At 38.0% G+C, this 21,918-nt stretch overlaps 1 protein-coding gene across 8 annotated transcripts in view; it reads right to left on the bottom strand.

Moving 5' to 3' along the window:
- Nucleotides 1-21,918, bottom strand: part of LOC131432509 (uncharacterized) — a 547,181-nt gene that overhangs the window by 35,513 nt on the left and 489,750 nt on the right. For all 8 annotated transcript variants that reach the window (XM_058598834.1, XM_058598837.1, XM_058598836.1 and 5 more), the window contains 5 exons: nt 14,438-14,573; nt 5,722-6,027; nt 5,517-5,657; nt 5,290-5,442; nt 4,980-5,110 (listed from right to left, as the gene is read on the bottom strand). In XM_058598834.1, coding sequence (XP_058454817.1) covers nt 4,980-5,110; nt 5,290-5,442; nt 5,517-5,657; nt 5,722-6,027; nt 14,438-14,573 — 867 coding nt within the window. The remainder of the gene's footprint in view (nt 1-4,979; nt 5,111-5,289; nt 5,443-5,516; nt 5,658-5,721; nt 6,028-14,437; nt 14,574-21,918) is intronic.

Here is a 21,918-nt window from a genome sequence, read left to right on the forward strand (position 1 = left end):
GTGAAAATCGGTTCAGCTATCTCCGTGAGTGAAAAGTGAGTGGCAATACTTGTAACACACACGAACATTTGTTCATTTCGTCGAGCTGAATTGAATAGTATGCTATTTTTATTTTTTGAAGCGACACATAATTGAAAACAATCCGACTAAAATGTCTATTTTTGGGAAACAGTGAACGTTTCTTCACCTACAGATGAGCAGTATGAAACTTTAAACTCCGAAATTTAAATCAATGACGGAGAAAATAATACGCTGGATGAACTCAAACACATTTAAAGTTTGGGTTTTTGCCAAACGATTTGTAATGTTGGTTTTCCTCGAACTAAAATCTCTCAGTATGTTAAATATTTATATTTGTTTTTGTCTTGTTTTGGAAAATGAAACTGTAGTCACGACTGAAGCTAAATTTTTCCACACTTTGCAGTGAAAAATTAATGAATGCACATATCCAGAATAGAAAAACGTTAATGATGAATGAAAGATTGTATCTATTTATAAAATTTTTTAAGGGAAATTCAAAAATTGGAATTTTTTTTCATTGCAGAAGGTCATGTATGATCTTGAAAATAATATTCCAAAAGATCTTACAGCACCGAAAACTTTAAACGCGTTTATCTCAGAACCAGGTTTTTCGAGCTGGCCGGAAACATAAGTGAATCTTGACCAATCGATTCAAAATTTTTACAGAATATTCTCGATAGTTATCTCCACAGAGGTACGTAGGGGTTTTTGAAAATCGTGAATATTTTTTTTATGAACAATTATGTGATGAAAAAGTGCGGTTCTATTTTCAAAGGGCTGCCATTTTACAGAAAATCAATGAATTAAAAAATCCTTACGTACCTCTGTGGAGATGACTATCGAGAATATTCTGTAAAAATATTGAATCGATTGGTCAAGATTTACTTGACTCATGTTTCCGGCCGTCAAAATGCATCACTTTCGCGGAAATGCCGCCAAGCTGTACTTAAATATACATATTAAAAAGTGCTTCATGCAAAATTCGGATTACTCCATTTTTTGGATTCCAAAGTAATTCCCCAAAAGAGTTTTTTTTTCTACAGTGGTGCAACACCTTAAGAGAAATTTTAATTTTATTTTCGACCAAAATAAAAAAATTACCGAACTATCCGTTCTTCGACACAACTGAATTTACAGAATTTCTCGGTAGTTATTTGACAGGTCAACAAAATTTCCATTACCGAACACTTATTATTATTATATCGTTTATTTATCCCCGGTTTTAACCTAATTCTGGTCGTACACCGGGTTTGTAACAGTTTTGGGTAGGGATTTGGGGGTGGTTGGGAAGTATAAAGTGAAGGATTTATAGGGAAAGGGGAGTTTTTACATCGAGTCAGTACATTGCATGGTGTACATTTCATAGATTTGAGGGTATAGAGAGAGAGAACGAGAGAAGATAGGGATAAGCTTAAGGCTAAATTCAAGACTATTTTTATCTGTGTTGGTCTGGGTTTGATGTTACAGCTTCGGGCTGCGGGTAACATCCCCGGGGGCAGCGCCTCCGGCGGATGGCCGCTTATGTGACCGGACACTTAGCAATTAATTGAATTACCGAACTGATCCCCGAATGGTCAGCTGTTGAAAATATGGTGAACTATTAACGAATTCTTCCAAATTTTCTAAGTGTGTAAATAAAAAATAAAAGAAAAAACACAATCACAAAGCATGTTATGCAGCCGAATAATAAATATGATCCAATTTAGTTTGAATATCATCCATAGAAGTAACAGGAGCGCAGAATTTCGCTACGCCAATTCAAACGCGCCATCCAAACGTTGCGCCTGCTGTGTGTTCGAGACATGCAAAATGCTGCACTCATGAATTAGATTTATAGAAGAAACAGTCTTCTATAAATCTAATTCATGCTAAATTGAGTTTTATTGGGTTTCATCTTAACAGTGCACTGTAGTCAACCAGATGGAATTAAAACAGCCTTCAATTACTACCTGGAATGTGGGAAAAACTATTGTTGTTCATATTGACCACCCAACGTGTATCGATAATTTTGCAGTCTTTATTACTCAGTTGCAAATTTATTCAGTAGAGATATTTTTATTGATGAAAATATATTAATTAAATCTTGCACGAATCACTCCGGTGTCGAACTGAAGCGTAGTGGAAATTCAGCATCGAAAAATTAAATTCTTCTTCTTTCCGATCATCTTTCAAGCGACATTTCTGTGACACAAAATATCACTTGTGAACTTCGAGTTACAGAGTTTTGTGGATGGTCGTTTCATGAATGAAACTCTCGGAAGTGATTTCCTTCAGTCACTGAGTTTTTTCTAGAAAATCACTTGAGCTGATTTTTTCGCGAGTGAGTTTTTTCTGATCATGACAAAAATACCTAGTAATGCGTTTAGATAATGGTTTCCTTTCTAGAGAATTATTGGATGTCCTAGAACTCAACTAGGCTATATGAATCAAACAGTTCACTAATGTACATTTTACAATACTCAGTTTACTGATGCATATTTTAATGTTTTGTAAATATACAAGTTAAAATTTCCTTCATAATGCTAAAACTGTTTTATGTGATTATCGCGTTCAATTGTCGTAAACCAAAGACATCATATTAACAAGATATCCAGCTCTCACATTTCCCGAACAAATCATTGGCAACATCCTTTTTTGCGAGCATGTCGCCCCCAGACGAGCCCGCATCAAATCTTATACATAGAAGTAGGGGAGAAAAATGTCAAATTCGTGCGCGCCAAAATAGCAGGGTTGCGCACCCATACAATTGACATGATATGTTGAATGTGATGCCGTGCGATGGCGTTGCTGAACTGAAGATTGACTTCGCTCCAAGCTGACAGGGTCTGCGTAAACTTAAATCGTGTAAGGTGAGGTTCTAGTGTATTTTTGATATACTTTTAAGGTTTTCAACGTTATATGAAAGAATTTAGTGCAACCGCTATCTGCCTTCTTTTGAAATGTGAATGACAGTTTAACTAAAGATACGACTGGGGTAAAATGGTGTAACACGATTCAGATCATCATTGACACTTTCTGTAATTTGATTGCGGGAGTTTTATACGAATCATACAGGGTCCGGCACTCGAAGTGTAAACAAATAAAAAGGCCATAAATTCAGTTTGGAAAATTACTTTTACTTAATTCAAAGTACAAAATGTGTAAAAATAATACAAAATTCAGAATCAATTCACTTTTGCTCGATATGACCACCTTTTGCCTTGACTTGATGACTTGAGAGAGCGAAGGAGTTGCTTCGTTTGGCCGAATGTGACTTGCAGGTATTTTGGCCCACTCGCGGACAATAACTTTTTTCAGCGCCTCGAGACTGGTGTATCTTTTAGTTCGGACTTTGCTCTCCATAATGGCCCAAAGAGAATAATCCATTGGATTCGCATCTGGTGAATTCGAGAGCCATTGTGTGGATGTGATGAAGTTCGGAACGTTGTTTTTCAGTCATTCTTGGTTCACTCGAGCTTTGTGAGACGGTGCCGAGTCCTGCTGAAACGTCCATGGTCTGCCACCGAAATGTTTGTCTGCCCACGGCTTCAAAGCAACCTCCAGAATACTCCCGATAATATGTCGCATTTACCTTGACGCCAGGCTCGATGAAAACGATTGGAGAGCGCCCATCTGTGGTTACAGCGGCCCAAACCATTATCTGTTGCGGGTGCTGCCTCATGGTGGCCAATCGATGACTCAAATTCTCGTATGAACGGTCGGTCAAGTAAACCCTATCGTTTTGAGAGTTTACGAATTGCTCAATTGGAAAAATTTTCTCATCAGAAAATACAATGTTCGGAAATTGACCGCTTTCGGCCAAACGAAGCAACTCCTTCGCTCTCTCAAGTCATCAAGTCAAGGCAAAAGGTGGTCATATCGAGCAAAAGTGAATTGATTCTGAATTTTGTATTATTTTTACACATTTTGTACTTTGAATTAAGTAAAAGTAATTTTCCAAACTGAATTTATGGCCTTTTTAATTGGTTACACTTCGAGTGCCGGACCCTGTAGAACTGTTTTGGTTAATTATAATTAACCCAAATACCTATCATTAGAGCAAATTCAGCAGCTAGAAGTTCTGTATAGAAGATCGTTAATAGAGCAGAAACTGAAACAAACGTATCCCCAGCAAGCCGTTCTAGTTTTATTTATTCGACTTCTGTCAAATTTAAAATTGGTCTACGATGCCGTTCTATTTTTTGTTTATTTGAAACACGAGTAAAACACTGCTGGAGCTGCCAGTTTTTCTTGTTATAAAATTCAGATTTAAATTTTGTAACTGACATAAATTATGCATCTAGAATTAGAACACTACTGAATATGCCCTTAGGTTGTTTTCGAAAACTTTTATGATAGATGATGATTAAGGGTAAAACAGGTTAGAGTTATTTTCAGTCACTCTGATAAAAACTAAATCACATGTCATGGTTAGACACATTTCATTTTGTTTAGATTTTTGCAGTCGGTTTTCGAATTAAGCTCAAAAAAAGAAAGAAAATGGGGCAGAACGGGCGTGATAGTGAATTTAGCGTCTACTCTTCATTCGCGATTTTGATCCGTTTCTTCTCACTGTGCATTGTTTGACAACAATAAGGCAATTTACAGCGCCTTTTGTCTACCTCAAACCTTTAACTGCATCTGAATTGTGCTGCAAAAAAAAAAGTAAATATCGACCTCAACGCCGATGCCGTTACGAAACTTTTCCTTTCCTTTCCATCAGAATTTGCACAAAACATTAGAAAGGGTTGGATGCGCTCAATTTGAAAACCGCCATCCCGGAAGTTCGCTCGTAAATGACGTCAAAATATGAGTACGTTTTGATACTGTTACGTCAACTGGAAACATTTGTGTGGGGACGTTTATTCATTCAAATTTGTGCCTACACAGACTTTACTCATTTGGCAAAACCCGGAAAATGAGATTGATTAAGTAATTTCAAAGGAAATGTCACGCGACCTCTTTGGGGTCGAACTTACTCAGCGTTCGTTTCCGGCGTCGGCAAATCACCGATGGTGGTCAGCGTCAACGTCGACCAGTACAGACTGCCAAGGTACTTTCGGGTGAGCGTAGCGTAATCCCCGGGCCGGTAGGGGTAAACCCAATCACCCTGTAATGAAGAAAAAAAACAAAAGCACAAAGTAAAACATAAACGAAAGAAGCCCAAATGTCAAATTTATCAAGCGCGAAAAAAGGGTTTGCTATCCGAACACGCAGAAGTGTCGATTATCGCACGTTTCCTTTTCTTCGTTTTTTTTTGTTGCAATGCAACACATGCTATAGACATACCTGGAACCCTTCCGCCTCGGAGAGTAAATAGTAGAAGCATCCGAACCAGTGGGCCAGAATGAGCAGGATGTGAATCAAATTTATGACCCGCCACAGGTTCGGCCAAACCGTTCTGCTTTCGACGATGTAGTAATACTTTACTGCTCGATAAACCTGAGGCAATCGCGTAGAAAGATTAGAGTGAGGACCATCACGTCACTGGCTGGTGAGGTGACACAGATACAAACCTTGAAAAACCGAGGAAATCGCAGCAGCGGTTGGGTTCCGAGACGAATTTGTAAAATATCTAAAGGTACTAAAGTGGCTAAATCTAGTAAAAAATCACTCGAGTGGAGATAGTGGCCCGCCAGTTTTCTCGAATCGTAAACCTGCCGGGATGGGATGGAAATTGAATTAGAACAATAAAAATCGGCGCGGCTAAAATCAACCTACCATCAGTCCCTGCTCGAGATAACCGGTTCGCAACTGTACAACTACGTCTAGTATAAAAACAAGGTCGGTAAGACAATCACAGCTCAGCCAAAATTTGGAAGCATTTTCCTGCAGCTCCGGGAAGCTCTGGCGTACGATCAGCGTCCACAGGTTGTACAGGATGCTGATGGTCAACAGCATCAGCCAGTAGAAGTAGAAATTCTCGTCCGGGTTGACGACGGATTTCGGAATTTTCAGACGGCGCCGTCGCCGGGCCGTTTTGTCCGGATCGGTAGCACCCTCGGAGCCGGTGTCCTCGACGGTTTCCTGTTGGGAAAGTTTGATTCAGCAAAATGGTTATCAAATGGGTTTCAGTTAAAGCACGAAGCACGAATCAATTTTGCATCGATTTTTCTGACGATGGTGAGCATGAAAATATTGATCGAATATTACTAAAAGTTACTTAAAAGTGGAGTGATTGTTTCTGAGAATCTGAACGATTGAGTGCAGTACTTCTCCTGTATTTACAGAAACAGTTTTTTCATGGACAATATTCATGATTTTTCAATCTATTTTCTTCCAAAAACGTTCAATCTGTCGGCTACGACGCAATTGCTTATATACGGCAATGTCACACAATGAAATGTCGAAGAGAGTAGCCATTTATAGGAATGAACTTCGCTTATGCGAAGCTGTTTTTATTGAATCAATGGATAAAAATACCGTAGCTATTGTATGCTCCGGTGGCGAAACCTTATAAAAATTGAAGAGATTCGTTGAAAAATACGTGAAAAGAAACGAGAAATGTTGAAGACTTTACTGTTTACAGGAAAGCAAGAGCGACAGTTTGAAAACGCGAATATTTTCAAGGGCTCCAGTTTGAAGCCAAGGTTACAAAGGAACTTATGTCACCCACCCTCAAGATGATTGGATAAAGTTAACAAGCAATCAACCTGCAATACCGTTACAAAAGCATGAAGCTTCTGTTTAGCGTAACTCTTGTTGGAATACTATAAAAGCTGGACGATTAGTTGAAAGAGCTCAAGTGAAGCGTGCATGTTTGAGAAACAGTACCGATTTAAGAACACAATCAAATATGTCAGGTAAAATTGGGTGCTTCTCAGAGCGAGACTTTCAGGCAGAATCGGAAAATGCTCGATGTTTATGAATAAGATCCTCTGAAGTCAGTTGAAAAGATGCTTGGACTTGAAAATAGAAATTGAGTTCTTCGAGAGGATAATGACTCAAGTATTCAGAACCGAACATGTCGCGCCTGTAAGAAAAAACGGAATCCTTCAAATATCCCACCGAAAATCGTATCGGAATGAAGACCAAACTTGCAGTGAAGTATGTTTACAATTTGAAGCCATTATCTCGGAGAAATCGAAAGACTTTGTGTTTCATTCCGACAAGCTAAGATGAAAACCTAGTTCAAAGCATGACTCAAGGATAATGTTCAATGGTAAAGGTAACCAAACTGTTTACTAACTCATTATGCCAAAACTGTTCCTATGTAGAAGATAGTCGGCAGCCTTGAAGCACTCAAGTTTCATCGAAAAAGTGTTGAAAGAATTTAGTTGATTTTTTGACGTAGGACTATGTCGTTCTTTACTATGCTCACCTGGGTGCAATTTAAAAAATTTCACAGATTAATAACTCCCTGTATTTTCTCTAATTCATTCACGAAACGAAAGAAGGTGTATCAGGAGTCGGGAATCAGAACTAATTGGCTCAAGTGGCACGTTCCTCTTGTTATTTGGAGATTTGTATCTTGCCGTGGTTTTTCATCAATTTTCTGATGGGAAGGGAAGGATTAATGGAACATAAAAGGGAATTGTGCAGTGGGTGAGGTGGGAAAAGAATACAAAACATAAAGAAACAAATCGTTCTGCATCCCCGAAAGGGCCAACCCCCGAGAGGTTTCAGAGATTTTACAAAAGCTACACCATTCTGCATTCCCGAAAGAATGCAGAAAGATTCGCAGTATACTCTGGTTCAAGACCAACGAAATCATTCCTTGCACCAGCTCTAGCCAAATCATCAGCCCATTAATTTCCTAGTAATACCAGAATGGCCGGGTACCCATAAAAAGTAAACAGCATTTGAAATGCTGAGGTCTGAAATTTGAGTTCGACATGCGATCACTAGATTCGACCGTGAATCATTCGAACTGAGTGCTTTTAAAGCTGCCTAACTGTCGGAACAAAAATAAATTCGTTCACCACAGATCCTCTGCTGAAGTGCCGATTATATTCCACACAGAATCGCGTAGATTTCTGCTTGGAACACAGTACAGTATCTACCAAGTGAATGCGACTGCTGTAGCCTCATTTAACGATATAACAAACGATGTGTTCATCAAGTTGTCGTTCAAAATAACCAGACAATCATTCCTCGCGAAGAGGATATCTCACATTGAATGTTTTGAAAGGAAAACTGCATGTGAGAGTTAGGTCACTAGGAGCGACTAAATACTCATCCCACGTAACCATTTGAGACCACAAACGAGTGTGGCTAGTAGCATTGTCTGTTTGAATATTTTCTCTAATTCCTTCACGAAAAGAATCGAGGAAGGTGTAAGATTGTTTTTAATATCACGTTTATTGCGAAAACATTGTTAAAATAGTGAAAAAATAGGTCCAAACTTTAAAATCAACCGAATCTATAAATAGACCCTGTTGGACGTTTGCTAGCTTCAGTCTATGATAATCCATGAGTACGCAGGCCTCCATCTACGTCAAGACAATGGAACTGCACCCGGTATCATTCAACTGGTGCTTCAGCCAATGGCGAATATGAGGTTCCATTCCTCAAGCATATCTACTGATTATCTATTTTGATGCGTCATCCAACTGCAGGTCGTTAGCATTGAAGAAAAAGAAAACGAAAAGTGAATAACGAAGGGGAAAATTACACGAAATCAGTCGTTCTAATGGCTTTAAATGTTATTTAAAGAACTAACAAGATTATTTCTTTGCAAATCAAAGGTAAAAATCATCAGTTTAGAGCAAATCTAGAATAATTTGCTTAGCTTTGTGTTTTTGTGTAGTGTGAAATGAAACGAGTGCAAATAAAGCTTCCCTTTGGCTGCATCGCATTCGAGAAAAATGTTCCGAACAGTGTTTAATATCGTAGAGAATTCCATAATTTGGCTCTTCTGAGAGACGGAAATGAGTCCCGTACATCATTCATAATATCACTAGTGATGATTTAAAATGAAAATAACCGTAGGTTATGGCGATAGTTTTGAAATTTTTCAACAATGTATAACGATACATATGACTTTTTACAGTACCAGCTCCGATATTTTCAGTTCTACAAAATTAACCAATGCTGAAATCTAAGTCAGTATTAGGTGTACATTAACTTAGATCAGTGATTCTCAAACTGTTTTGGTCGACTGCCCATTCTGGATACACATTTTTCTGTCGTGAATATGACTTACTATGTTTGATGCGGGTGCGACCAGTTAATGTTGTTTTAAATAAAGAGATGGCTTTTTGGTCAATTGGTTTCTCGTCAAAACATTTATTTTTCGTTAAAGGCCAACCTTCGAAACGTTGGCCTTTAACGAAAAATAAATGTTTTGACGAGAAACCAATTGACCAAAAAGCTATCACTTTATTTAAAAAAAATATGACTTACTTTATACGGAGTGCCTTTTCAAAAGTTAACCTGTGAAGTTTTCGATCGTGAATATCTTTGTTGTATCTAACGTATTAATACAATTTTTTCTATATGCCATCGGAAATATGATCAGCATTTTATGATATATGTTATCAAAATCATCGCAAAAAATTAAAATTAAAGTTTTCTGAAATGTTTGGTATCAGCCTAAGCCTTGGTATTACATTTCTGTAGTGGAATTTGACCTTCTGTTTCAACAGACTTCGCAGCCGATTCAGAGTGTAGATAGCCATTGCATGGCTGGTGCTACGATTCTATTGACACTACGAATTCTTCCAGGTCGGGGCTCGAACATACGACAACTGGTTTGTAAGACCAGTGCCTTATGCTTTGAACCACCAACCCGGGACATGTTTGGTATCAACGAGTATGAAAAGAGAAGCCTTTCTCCTATCTGGGTAGGTATAGAAGGTTAACACTTGCTATATTTCATTTATTCTAGCCTGCGCAGTTGACTGAGTAGGAAGTAAAGCAAGTGCATCATTCCGGTTGGTTCAGGTCCAGAGCTCAGTTCCAGTTCTACAACTATCAAGAATTCAGTTCAGTATTGAATCAATTGCGGGACGTTCGCCAGTTTCGCTACAAACAAGGTCGTTTGCATTGTAGCAAAATACAACGAAAAGTGAAAAAACGTTGGGGAACATTGTACAAAATCAGCTCTTCTAATAGATGCTTCATTTTTTCTTGTCTACGTAGTTGACTCGTTCAGTTAAAATCAGAATCCAATTCTAGAGTTTAGTTCTGAAATTCAGTTTCAGAATTCAATACCTTCAATTTCCAAATGCCAGATATAAAATCGTAGAAACTTAAATAGAGGTTCAGAACAGAATTCAGTTTAGAAACTCGGAATTCAGATTTAGAATATAGTTTTAGAATTCAGGTTCCAAAATCCGATATATAACTCAGATCCCAAATTAAGTTGTATTTCATTAATTGAGTTCTAAGCTGCATTCCAGAGTCCAGGTTTGGAGTTCTAGACCCGAATGCAAGTCTAGAATTTAGTCATTAATTTGTCACTTGAGCGGTTAGTAGAATAGTTTCACTGGAATAATATTTTAACACCATTCAATTCAATAAAATATTTTTCTGCTAGAATTTGATTCCAAAGTATAGTTCTACAAATCTAGAAGTGTAAGGGAATTTAGGAACTAGATTCGGAAGATCTTTGATCTTCTGGATCTTCTGAGCTGAATTCTGGATCCGAATTTGAAAACGAAATCCTGGACCGAAATTCTGTAACTAAAATTCAGCCGCGGAACAGAATCCAGGTCCAGAGTTCAGTGCTTGGTTCAGTATTCAAAATCGAAAATGAATTCTGGTCTCGAATGATGAGTTTAACCTATTCGTTACCGGGTTCAGGTTCAGAATTCAATTCCCGAATCTAGCATCGAAACTGTGTTTCAGAATTCAATTCTAGCATTCGGATCAAAAATTCGATTCCTGAATTCCAGTTAAAAAATTCAGAATCTTTAATGTCAAAGAAATTGAACGATCCATTTTATTCGTATTCACGTCATCCAGTTATGTCTCTAACATTACCCACCCGACTTTTTACTACTACCCACCAATTTGAAAAAACCTAAAATTTTGGTTCGATGGAAATTTGGCTTTTTTGAAGTTCACTTGAGTTTCGAATGTAAAATAAAGAGAAATGGTAAAACACTAGTTCTTTTCCCAATTCTACAAGAATAAAATTAAATAAATTTTAGATCCTATAGAACAAACATTGGTTAAGACTAAACGAATAGACAACAGAGACATAACAAAATCTGACATATCATTGCCCAACCAGAGAATCAACGAGAGATTCGTTTGGTATGAATTGGGTTTGATAAGTATTTGGGTACGGTATTAGAGACTTATAATTGAACCACACCGGCCGTACACTGTCAATTCATATACCAAATTCTTTTCTACCGAGAAGTGTTCTGAGATGTGTTTCATCATATCCACAGTAGTTCAATTGGCAGAACAATTTTCCCGGATCGGAGAAAGTTTCGTATTGAGAACTGTCTCTTAGAATTTATGTTGCTAGTTTTCGAATTTCGTTATTTTCATATCATAACTCACTTTTTTCAGTCTGCCTGAAGTTGGACAATGCATTAAAGCTAAATATGTAGTCAAAACTCTGTATTTTTCTTCGGTGTAGGAGAGCTTTACTAAAAAAATCATTTAAAACTGAGACAAAAATAGCGTATAGTTTTAACACAACCCATTGGTTTTCGCAACTAATTCAACATCGAACAGCTAACCGACAGTAATTTAGAATTGTAATCACCTCATTTGCAAATTCCTTGGTGGAAACGTTGATTAAATTTTGATTTCGTAACTGAACCGATTTATTGGTGAAGATTTTTACTAAAAATTATTTCCATATATTAACAAACAGGGACTTATAAATTTAAGTTATCGTCAAATCTCGAAATAAAGTCCTTCTGAGAGAATCCTGCATGGGCGAAATATTCCTACATATCTTAAGCTTTAACATGTCGTTGTGCTAGATAATGAGATAGTGTAAACTTTGGATCCCATTTTGCATTTAAACTTCAAAAGTTTGCATGTGACACTCAAAAGTATTCGTTCGCCTAAATTAACCAGGTCGGCCTTTCCTCTTTTTTTCTGTCTTCCACCATCTATTTTGTTTTATCACTAATTAGATCTACATGCCGATTCTAACCCCGTCGTTTTTCTGTCATCTTTCATCTTTCATCTTTCTGATAACTAATTAGATCTACATGCTGATTCTAACCCCGTTGTTCGTTTGCGCTCGTTAGCACCCCCTCCGCCAACCCTTGTATACCATTTATCTATCCACTTTTCTCCTCTCTCTCACCTTTTTAGCAAGAGCACTATTACTAATCTGTTATGCTTGGTGTCTTCAACTAGTTATAATGTTATAAATTTTGTTTTAACTGTTAGTTTTAATTCTACTGTTAAGCCTGAATGTGTTTATTGGATCATTGTAATCTGTTGATACAAATAATGAGGAGGTTTTATGCTTGCTGGAGAGAGAGATTGCGAAATTTCATCTCCACCGGGCTTTTCTCTGCTCCCAAATAAATAAATAAATATGATGGAATAGGCTATCCGAAAATTACCTGGAGTTTATGCCTCAAGATCTACCAGCATAACGAACTGCAATAACTAACTTGTTAATCACGGTATAAAGAATGTCCCAGAAAGTATGGACGCAACCAAAAATCGCTGCCATTTCGCAATGGTTCAGAATCTGTCAATTTTTATGGCTGCGTCCTGTTGTTTACACTCTTCTCTAACCACTTGTGCAGTTGTTTATTCGTTTTCATTAGTTTGTTTCGAAATGCGTGGACTTTCAGCAGAACAACGTCGAAAAATTGTGTACAGAACGTGGACTGTCACTGAGAAAGATAGCCAAAATGAAAGGAGTAAGTGAAAAAGCCATGCGAAATGCAATCAGGAAGTTCGGCGAGGATAACACCTTTGAGGATAAGCCAAAAACGGGTCGGAAAAAAGGTCCTGCTAACCCTCAGTTGGATAAACGTATACTGAAGGCGTTCGAGCAAAAGAAGGAAGTTTCAGTTCGGGATGTAGCCAAAAAAGTACGTGAAACTCAATTACAAATCCTTGTCGGGACCACAATATTATACGGTGCGAGAAAGGCAAGTGTTAAACCAGTCCGAGACATCGATTGAAGTCGGAAAATTTGGTAAGAAAGCTATTGTCTGGCAAGCAATTTGTAGCTGCGGTAAGATTTCGAAACCCTTCATCACCACTGCTTCAATGAACAGCGAAATATACATCAAGGAATGTTTACAAAAACGACTTCTACCCATGATTCGAAGCCACAAGGATCCTGTTGTCTTCTGGCAAGATCTTGCTTCTTGCCACTACTCGAAATGAACGGTAGAATGGTATACTACCAAAAATGTCACTTTCGTCCCAAAAGACATGAATCCACCAAATTGCCCACAACTTCGACCAACTGAGGAATTTTGGCATTAACGAAGGCACATCTTAGGAAACATGTCTCGGCAGCCGAAACCCTCCAACAGTTCGAAAAAGATTGGAAAAAAGTGTCAAAACTTGTCGCCAAGAAGTCTGTACGGAATTTAATGAGGAATGTTTGCAAAACGGTGCGCCAGCTAGTCTACAATGGCTAAGTAGCAAATGTTGAGAATAATATTCTGTTGTTGTAGTCTAATACTATCAGTATATCCAAAAAATTCGAATATCCAACACTTGTGAATTATTTACAGCGAAATCAAAGTGCGTCCATACTTTCTGGGACAGTCTTTATACTGGTGATTTCACATACAATTAAGAGGTTTACTGTAGGTACTTTGGGACACCCAAAAACTACCTGGAGCTCAAGCTTTAAAATCTACCGGTAAAAGGAACTGCGTTAATGAACCTTCTGTCCTCGGCCCATATTTGTGATACCACATGGAATGGAATGTTCCTAGAATAGATCAGAATAGACAAGTGGAGCAATATGTAGCTCAACGACTTTGAATATCATTGAAAACTATTCATACCCTGACTGCTCGTGAAGATCTTAAGACCTATTTTCACTGAAGTTTTTGGACTACTGAGAACATACCTGGAACAGTTTTAAATGGACAAGTAAGCAATGTGTAGCTCTAAAAATCTGAACAGCAAACAAAATATAGATATAAGTCGTTTCCAAGGACAATATTCCAAGTAGTTCCTGGATGATTGAATATCTCTTACGGATTTCCGTAGTCTCAGAGTATACTCAGATGGTCCTAGATGCTTTTACGTATGCACGTTCTTAGATTTTTTGTGTTATTTATACTAAAATCGAATGGAATAGAAAAAAAACTTGTTTCACGCGAAAAAATTGATATAATGCGATTTTTTATTTAATTTACGCACCCCCGACTTTGCGCGTAAATTGAGGGTCCAGTGTAGTATGATTCTGAGATATCACTGAAACTAAATAGGAATAGTGATGACTTGAAAATTATTCTTCTAATATTACAAATAATCTTATAAACCGGTCCTTCGGTTGAATACAACTTCCTATGATATAATATCGAAAGATACTGACCTGCGTTTCCGGTATCTGTCGGGTCGAGAATCGCTTCAGAAAGGAGTCCTCCCGTTTGAGCGGTGGCTTCTTGGCCATAGCGGACGATATTTGCACCGTCGTCCGAAGTTTCATCCATCTCTGGTTCGACTTGGTCCTGTTGGTGGTGAACCCCCGGTAGCAACAGAACAGCGTAGGAAGGAATGAAAACACGGAGTAACACGTTAATGATGATCAGTTAGTTTTCGTCCAGCTGCATTAGTTTGGACTTTGAGGGTTGAATCCAAGAATACGAATGATACGAAGTCACAACAACTAGAGTTATGGAACGTACGATTTTTTTTATTTTACGGGTGTGAATTTTACAATATTTAGCCAATTGGATAACAGACGTAAGATTATTAGTAGTAAACAGGACGAACATTGGTTAGTGGTGGAATACGGATGCGTTCATGAAAATGATCCAATACAAGGAGAAATACTCCAATCAACAGTAAAAGAGGAAGATGTGGAAGTGAAGACAGGTACATTTTTACTATATAGCTAACAACACGATACACTGGAATATATATAGAGAAAGTGAATTGAAAGAGCCATCGAACAAGTTAAATATAAACATTCGTTTAGTTTTTTTAGTGGTTCCAACGGGGTTCGTTGAAAGTTTCTGTTAAAACATCGTACTTGGAAATATGTTAGTGCTACTACAAATCATCGCTATCATCACTAATATCTATTAGGGTCAATGCAACGGCATCATGGTCTACTACCACACATGATTGTCTAAATGGTCTGGAAGAGATCCGTTATAGTTACCAGTTACCAGTCCGTTCCAGAACACAAGGAAACCTTGCCGGAAAAGCGGTGTGCGGACCACCGGGAGAAAACCACTCAAAGGATTTGCTAGAGGAGTAATTCAAATTCCAGATCACGTTTCCATTAATTGACATTTCACCTGACGGGGGGAAATTACGCGATGGCTTGGGATTTTTTCCTCCACACAGCCACATTGTTTTACTCCGGTTGAAATATGGGGGGAAATATGGTATGGTAAGAAGAAACTTTTTATAACTCTATGTTGATCCAGCCAGTTTTTAAGGGGTGAAAACAAGCTTCGGCATTTAATTATTCAACGAGCTTCTGTCGAACCCTTTCTAATCGGTTTATAGGATCAGTTCTGTCTGAGCGAGGCAGTTAGCGTTGTTGTAGGTGTCAGTTTTGAGACACGTTCCCCGATGTAAGATAAAAATGGGGTAGGTTTGGCCTAATTAGGAAAGTTGTGATTTCTGTCCGGGTGGGCTCAGTTGAGGTTGCCTCTGGGATGCCAAAGTCCTGCAGTTGGATGTACAGGCAATAAGACCCGCACCCCCGGGATGTTTGCAATGCTGACCAACGCAATGACCAATATGCTTTATGTACATGTAGTAGCAAAAGACACCGGTTAGGCTTTGTGTAGTTAGGAGGAGAATTCTCGTAAATTTCCTTGTAGTCAATCAACGTTCTTGCTATCGTTATATATTGTTGATAAAATAAAGTTTACGATACACAGGTGAAAAATTTTCGTTTGTGCTAGAGGGAAAGTTGTCGCAAGGTTTAGTTTCATGAGAACGATTTTTTACAGGTGCGTTCTGTACGCTTATTTTAATATTATATTCTTCGCACGAATCAACGTTGGTGAGTTTGCATCGTTGAAAGGTTGAAACCAACATCAAAATTTCAGAATGAATAATGTAACGTTACTCAAATGTAGCTTTTTATTTTAAGCTAAGTGGTGTGCTAGAAACTGTCCATGATGGTTTTGAATGCGTAATGCTGGCCTCACAATCTAATGAGTGGTTCGATCCTTCTGGGAAGGATGTGTTTATTATCCAAGTTTCACTTAATTTCAAACGAGTTTCGACACAAAAAAAACACAAATTTATGAAAACTTCATGAAACTCTGTTAACATGGAACTCTTATGGAGCACTAGCAATTCAATTTGAATTGCTCTGCACTGACGAGTCGAAGACAAAACGTAAAAGAAAAAGAATGTCAAATGCCGCTTTGTCGAAAATATTTTTATTTCGATGAAGAATTTGACCGTCCATTCCGACAGACATACACCGAGCGAAATAAAAATAGCACCAGCCTGTGTTGGCATTATCATTCTCAAAAATCATTACTCAGCTACCACCAGCGATAACAATCGTCAGTGATTATCGTTTACAAAATCATTGTCGATCATGATAACGAAAATCGTTTGTTTTTCTGAGATAGCATTATCACTTTTGACCAGTGCTGCGTTATTATCGCCTAGTCAAATATCACCGCTGAGTATAATCTCATTCCTATCAATATCACTACTGTCATATTTTTGAAATTCACACATGATTATGAATGATCCTCTCACTATTATCTGCCATACAACGATATTCACTAGAAGATTTTTTTTTCATAGTTTCATTTTTTTTATTCGGTTTCTTTACACTTAAGTTTAACGCGACCGTTTTACAGTAAAACATGTTTATTTTTTGCTGGATCTTGTTATAATTCTTTTTCTTAGAGGAGAGGCGCTTTCGCTGTTTTCTAGCGAATGAAGGGAGAGCAGTGGTTCGCTATTCACACTCCCGTCCATTGGTTCAGCATCACTGTTATTGGCGGAACAATCGTTATTTTTTTCACAGGCGTTGGGCAGGTTATTAGCTGAAGTTGGGGTACTTTGTTTTATAGGGGACATTGATGGTTTCGTTGAGGAGGATGCTTCATTGTTGTTGGTGTCTGTCACAGGTGTACTGGGGTTGCTTGGGGTTGGTGTGAAGGAAGCACAGTTGTCCTTTGGTGTAGTTGTTTTCTTGTCCAGTTTATCACATGGCTTACCGTAGCGAACAGCTTTTTGGCAATATTGTCATAGGTAACAAGTGATTTGCACGGGATTCTTGTATCCTGACCGAAAGTCACATAAGAAGGTATAGGCCTCTTCAAGCGCATACGTAACAAACGTACGCTATTTAGAATACCAGGGAAAAGGTTCTTCCACTTTTCTTTTTTGATAGAGATAATTTCTCCGTAATGGGGCATAGTTTTGCGAATATAAGGATTGATGACGCTTGATGGAAGATCATGCACACGTACTCCTATAGCACTATCTTCCATATATACTGGAATGTTGTACTTGATGTTTTCGCGTTCCACGTAGTGCACATTGTGATTGTCTTTTGAGAATTGAATTGCATCCAACTCTTTATGAAACTGGATGTAAACAACATTATTTGTCTTATTGCATTGAAGTAAATGTACACGTTTAAGATGCATTTGCTCCTTAAGCAAACCTTGGTTTCTTCATTTGGGGTATCTCTTCATGTGTTTTCATATGCAGGGTAGTTTAATTGGTGAAACATTGGTAATTTCTCCGGTTAAGAGTTAACTACGGGGTTGAGTCCCATCTAACTTCCACCGATTATCCCGATTCCTCATCTGTCCACCACCTTCATCGGAACTAACAAGATCTTTTTGCTGTCACTAACCTTTTCGCTTCCCCCCTTCCCTACTCTTCACCATCTCGATGTCAACTAATTAGATCTCTGTTTATTTTTAGACATTTCGTTCCCATATCCCCTTTTTACTCCATTTTCGCCAATATTTACTTCTCTGTATATTTTTTTCTTATTCTCTTCCGTAACATCACCATCATCATCCACGAACGCAATTTAACAGCGACTGTTGTCCCGCAGATCGTCCAAGGTCCTGGGATTGTTGATGTAAACTTTCCTTTTTTAAATGCCCCATAAATAGAAGTCACAGATCGATAAATCAGGCAATTGCAGTCAAGGGCAATAAAAATCAGTACTTCTGAAAATGATTCGCTTGCGAAAGTCTTTTTTTCAACATTTCCAACATCGTTTCTCGCGAGGTATGACATGTGGCCCCATCCTGCTGAAACCACGCGCGACTGAGACGACGTGTCTGTTTCAATACGGGTAAAAAAAATTTTTCAACATGTGAGCATAGCGCACTGAATTAACTGTGCCGTCGAAGAAGTAGGGACTGATGTTTTCTCACTCCGTGACCGCACACCAAATCGTCACATTTTCTGGTGTCTGGACGTGGCACGGAGGGTTTACGTTGGTCACCTGTTGCTACAAAAAATTTCATCCACAGCTTCACAGTAGTACGCAACGGTACCGGCATTTCTGATTTTAATTTAAAATATTTTTTTTAAACTCACGAATAGTTGTAACGTACGGCTGATTCTTCAAAAACATGATGGAAAACTACTAGACGATAAGAAACGTTCACTCTTCTACTTTCCGATACCGTGTTCGGTTTATCCCTTCCTTGTTTGGTTCCAAATTAACCAAATAACTAAATGTGTCAGGTTTCTTTGCGCAACCAAGGAAACAGATTTGAAGCAAAAATACCGGAAAAGGTTGTTTGAAATCATTTCAAATTTCAATCTCCCGGTGATTGCGATATTCGTTACAAATGTTCATATGGGTATATTGAAGACAAATTTGATGAATAAGGAGTGTATCGAAAATAAGCTATCCATAAATTTTTCTTTCAAATTATGACGATAAACGATATTTTATTCAAACTAAAAATTGATCCTTTATTGTACGAGGTTAAACTTGAGCATAATGAAAACCGGATGGAATTTAAGTTATTCCTTCACGAATTTTCAAACTTTTGATCGAACGCTCTTCATCAAGTTCCGGACAAGTGTTGCATCGCATTTTTTGGACGCTTGAGCCCAAATTTTTTTGAACTCCTGCATGTTCCCAGCAGCCTTACCAGTCCTCTTGAAGACCCTCTTCACGATTGCTCAGTAACGTTCGATGGGTCGAAGCTGAGGGTAATTTGGTGGATTGATATTTTTCTCAACGAAATTTATACCCTTTTCCGCAAGCCATTTGAGAGTGGTTTTGGCATAGTGAACCGACGCTGTCAAAACAGTGGAGGTGGACTATGCTTCTTATATAAAGGCTGCAATTTCTTCTGGAGGCACTCAGATCGATAGATTTCTGCATGTATATCCGGTAGTGTGAAAAATGGTTGACTTCAAACCACGGGAACATATTGCTTGTCATACCAGTACCTTTCGACCGAATTTCTCCATTTGAATCGACATGTCCGCATCGTTCACATCCTCCCCAGCGACGACAGTAAAGTATTGTGGACCTGGAAGGGTTTTGAGTCCTCCTTCACATAAGTCTCGTCGTCCATCAAAACGCATGCATCCGGACACTGCACAAGATGCGAATACAATTTCCGGGCACTTGTTGCTGCTCGCTTCTTTTGTTCTACACTTTATTTCGAGATTTTCTACTTCTTGTAGGTCTTCAGGTGATTTCGCCTTTTGATACGCTGGATCAATCCGACACTTGTTCCTGCTTTTTTGTCAAAATTATGTATTGTCATTGAATTGTTCTTCATGATTAGAGATACCACTTTCTGGTCCAGTTTCGGGTTTGAAGAACCGGGTTTTCTGTCTCTTTCAGGTAGCTCATCTAAAGAATAATGTTCCCCAAACTTATTAAAGATGGTTTTATCACTGGCATGATGAGTTCCAAACCGCTTCGTCAATTTTCGCATAGTAATACCCTTCTCACTTAGCCATGTGTCCAGAACCTTAATTTTCACTTCCTTTTCAATACGCGACATTTTGAAAACGCAGAATTTCAACCTCATAAACAAGTAAAAGCTGACAGCCAAACGCACAGCATGCTGTGATTTGAGCATAAAAAACCATCACACATACATGCGTACAACACAAATGTATGTGGAAAGCTTATTTTCGATACACTTCTTAGGGGCTGTCCATAAAAGACGTCACGCTTTTTTTTGACGATTTTTGACTCCCCATCCCCCCTTTGTCACAAATTGTCACAGAAGCAAGGAACCCCCCCCCCCCCCCGCTATTGCACATGTCACGAATTCAAAATAAATAAAATTCATCTCAATACATTATCAATATGTATGACAAACCATACAAATATGAGGGAAAAATCGATTTATTACATGCTGTCATTAGATTAAAAAATATCCCTAAAACTACAAAATCATCGGAATTATTTTATTATTATCAATTATATAAATTAACAAAAGTATTTGGTTGGAATTGATGAAACATTTAAATCATCTGTTTTATTCTTCCTAGGGGTACACAGATATATTATTGTTTTAGGTAAAGAATAATATTTCCTTAGTGTAGCATACAGGGACCAAAACCTCATCAAAACGAGATCACTGCCCGAGAATCTTTTCATGATCAGTTGATCAGTGAATTTTAAATCACATCGATCAATATCGGTACTGATCTTCCGTCTTTGATGTTGGTGGAGGAAAATCACATATGATCAAGATAAGACATGACATGAAATCGTTGATCTCCCGCCCTTTTTCAAATGGAGTACAATTGAATAAACTGCATCAGAATCAGATAAGAGAAGTTTTTATGATATACTATTATCAATGCTAGAAAATCAAATTACTGGAAAAATTGTCAGTGCATAACTTAAGTTAAACCGTTTGAAGGCATCTTTTTCTTTTTTACTCATATTAGGCAAAATTTATTAATTTCGCTAATTTACTCGCTCCTCCGTGCACTTTTGCTGATTTCCTGCATCATTCATTTCCGAATTTACAAGAAGAACCTTTTACATCAACAAATACACATTTTCCTATAGAATGTAAACGTTTATTGTTTAGATTTTTTCAGGAAATACGCAAAGCAGTATTACAATTAGGTATTTCAAAAATGCGCTCATTGAAAATATTGGACGTCACATTCCAAAAACCTCCCCCCCTTCCCCCTGTCACAAAAGGTCACGTTTTATGAAACACCCCCCTCCCCCTTGCGGCGTGATGTCTTTTATGGACAGCCCCTTAGCTGTCCGGAAACGATCTCTTATAGAATGCAACGATATCACAGAATTGATTCAAGTTATAAAGTTAAAAATTAGCGTTTTTCTCTGGAAAATTCCGAAGAAGATCGAAGCTATGAGACTTTCATACTCGTTATTTCGAAATCTCTATTCTCGAAAACCGTTGTATTTAGTAAAACTGTGTTGAAACTTTTGAAATGTAAGTTTAGCGAGTTTTCATAAAATTAAAACGCGCCTGAGCCAATTTTTGAAAACGGACCGAACAAATTTGTACTTCCAATATCATCGAGTAGAATGAACTTTTCACAACTGATTTTTGTCCATGTGAGATCAGTGAGTTTCAGTGAGTGTGACGGTGAAGCCCCTCGTAACAGCACCACCACTAACGCACAACAACTCGGGAAATCGAAATGACAGGTATCTACTGCACTGGCGGACTACTGTCAAGCGCGAAAACAGAAAAAGTTAGAGAAGTGAGCAACGTGGATGTGTTATAAGATACAAAATTAATAATGCTCAAAGTTATGTGCAAAAATTTATTATTACCCTCGTTTTCTTATATAAATTTAGATTCGCGTTAAGAGTAGCTAAAACAGTTCTGAAAATTTGTTTGAGTCTTATTAGTTATTTGAGATGTAAGT

Source organism: Malaya genurostris, chromosome 2 (assembly GCF_030247185.1).
Source record: "Malaya genurostris strain Urasoe2022 chromosome 2, Malgen_1.1, whole genome shotgun sequence".
Classification (NCBI taxonomy): domain Eukaryota; kingdom Metazoa; phylum Arthropoda; class Insecta; order Diptera; family Culicidae; genus Malaya; species Malaya genurostris.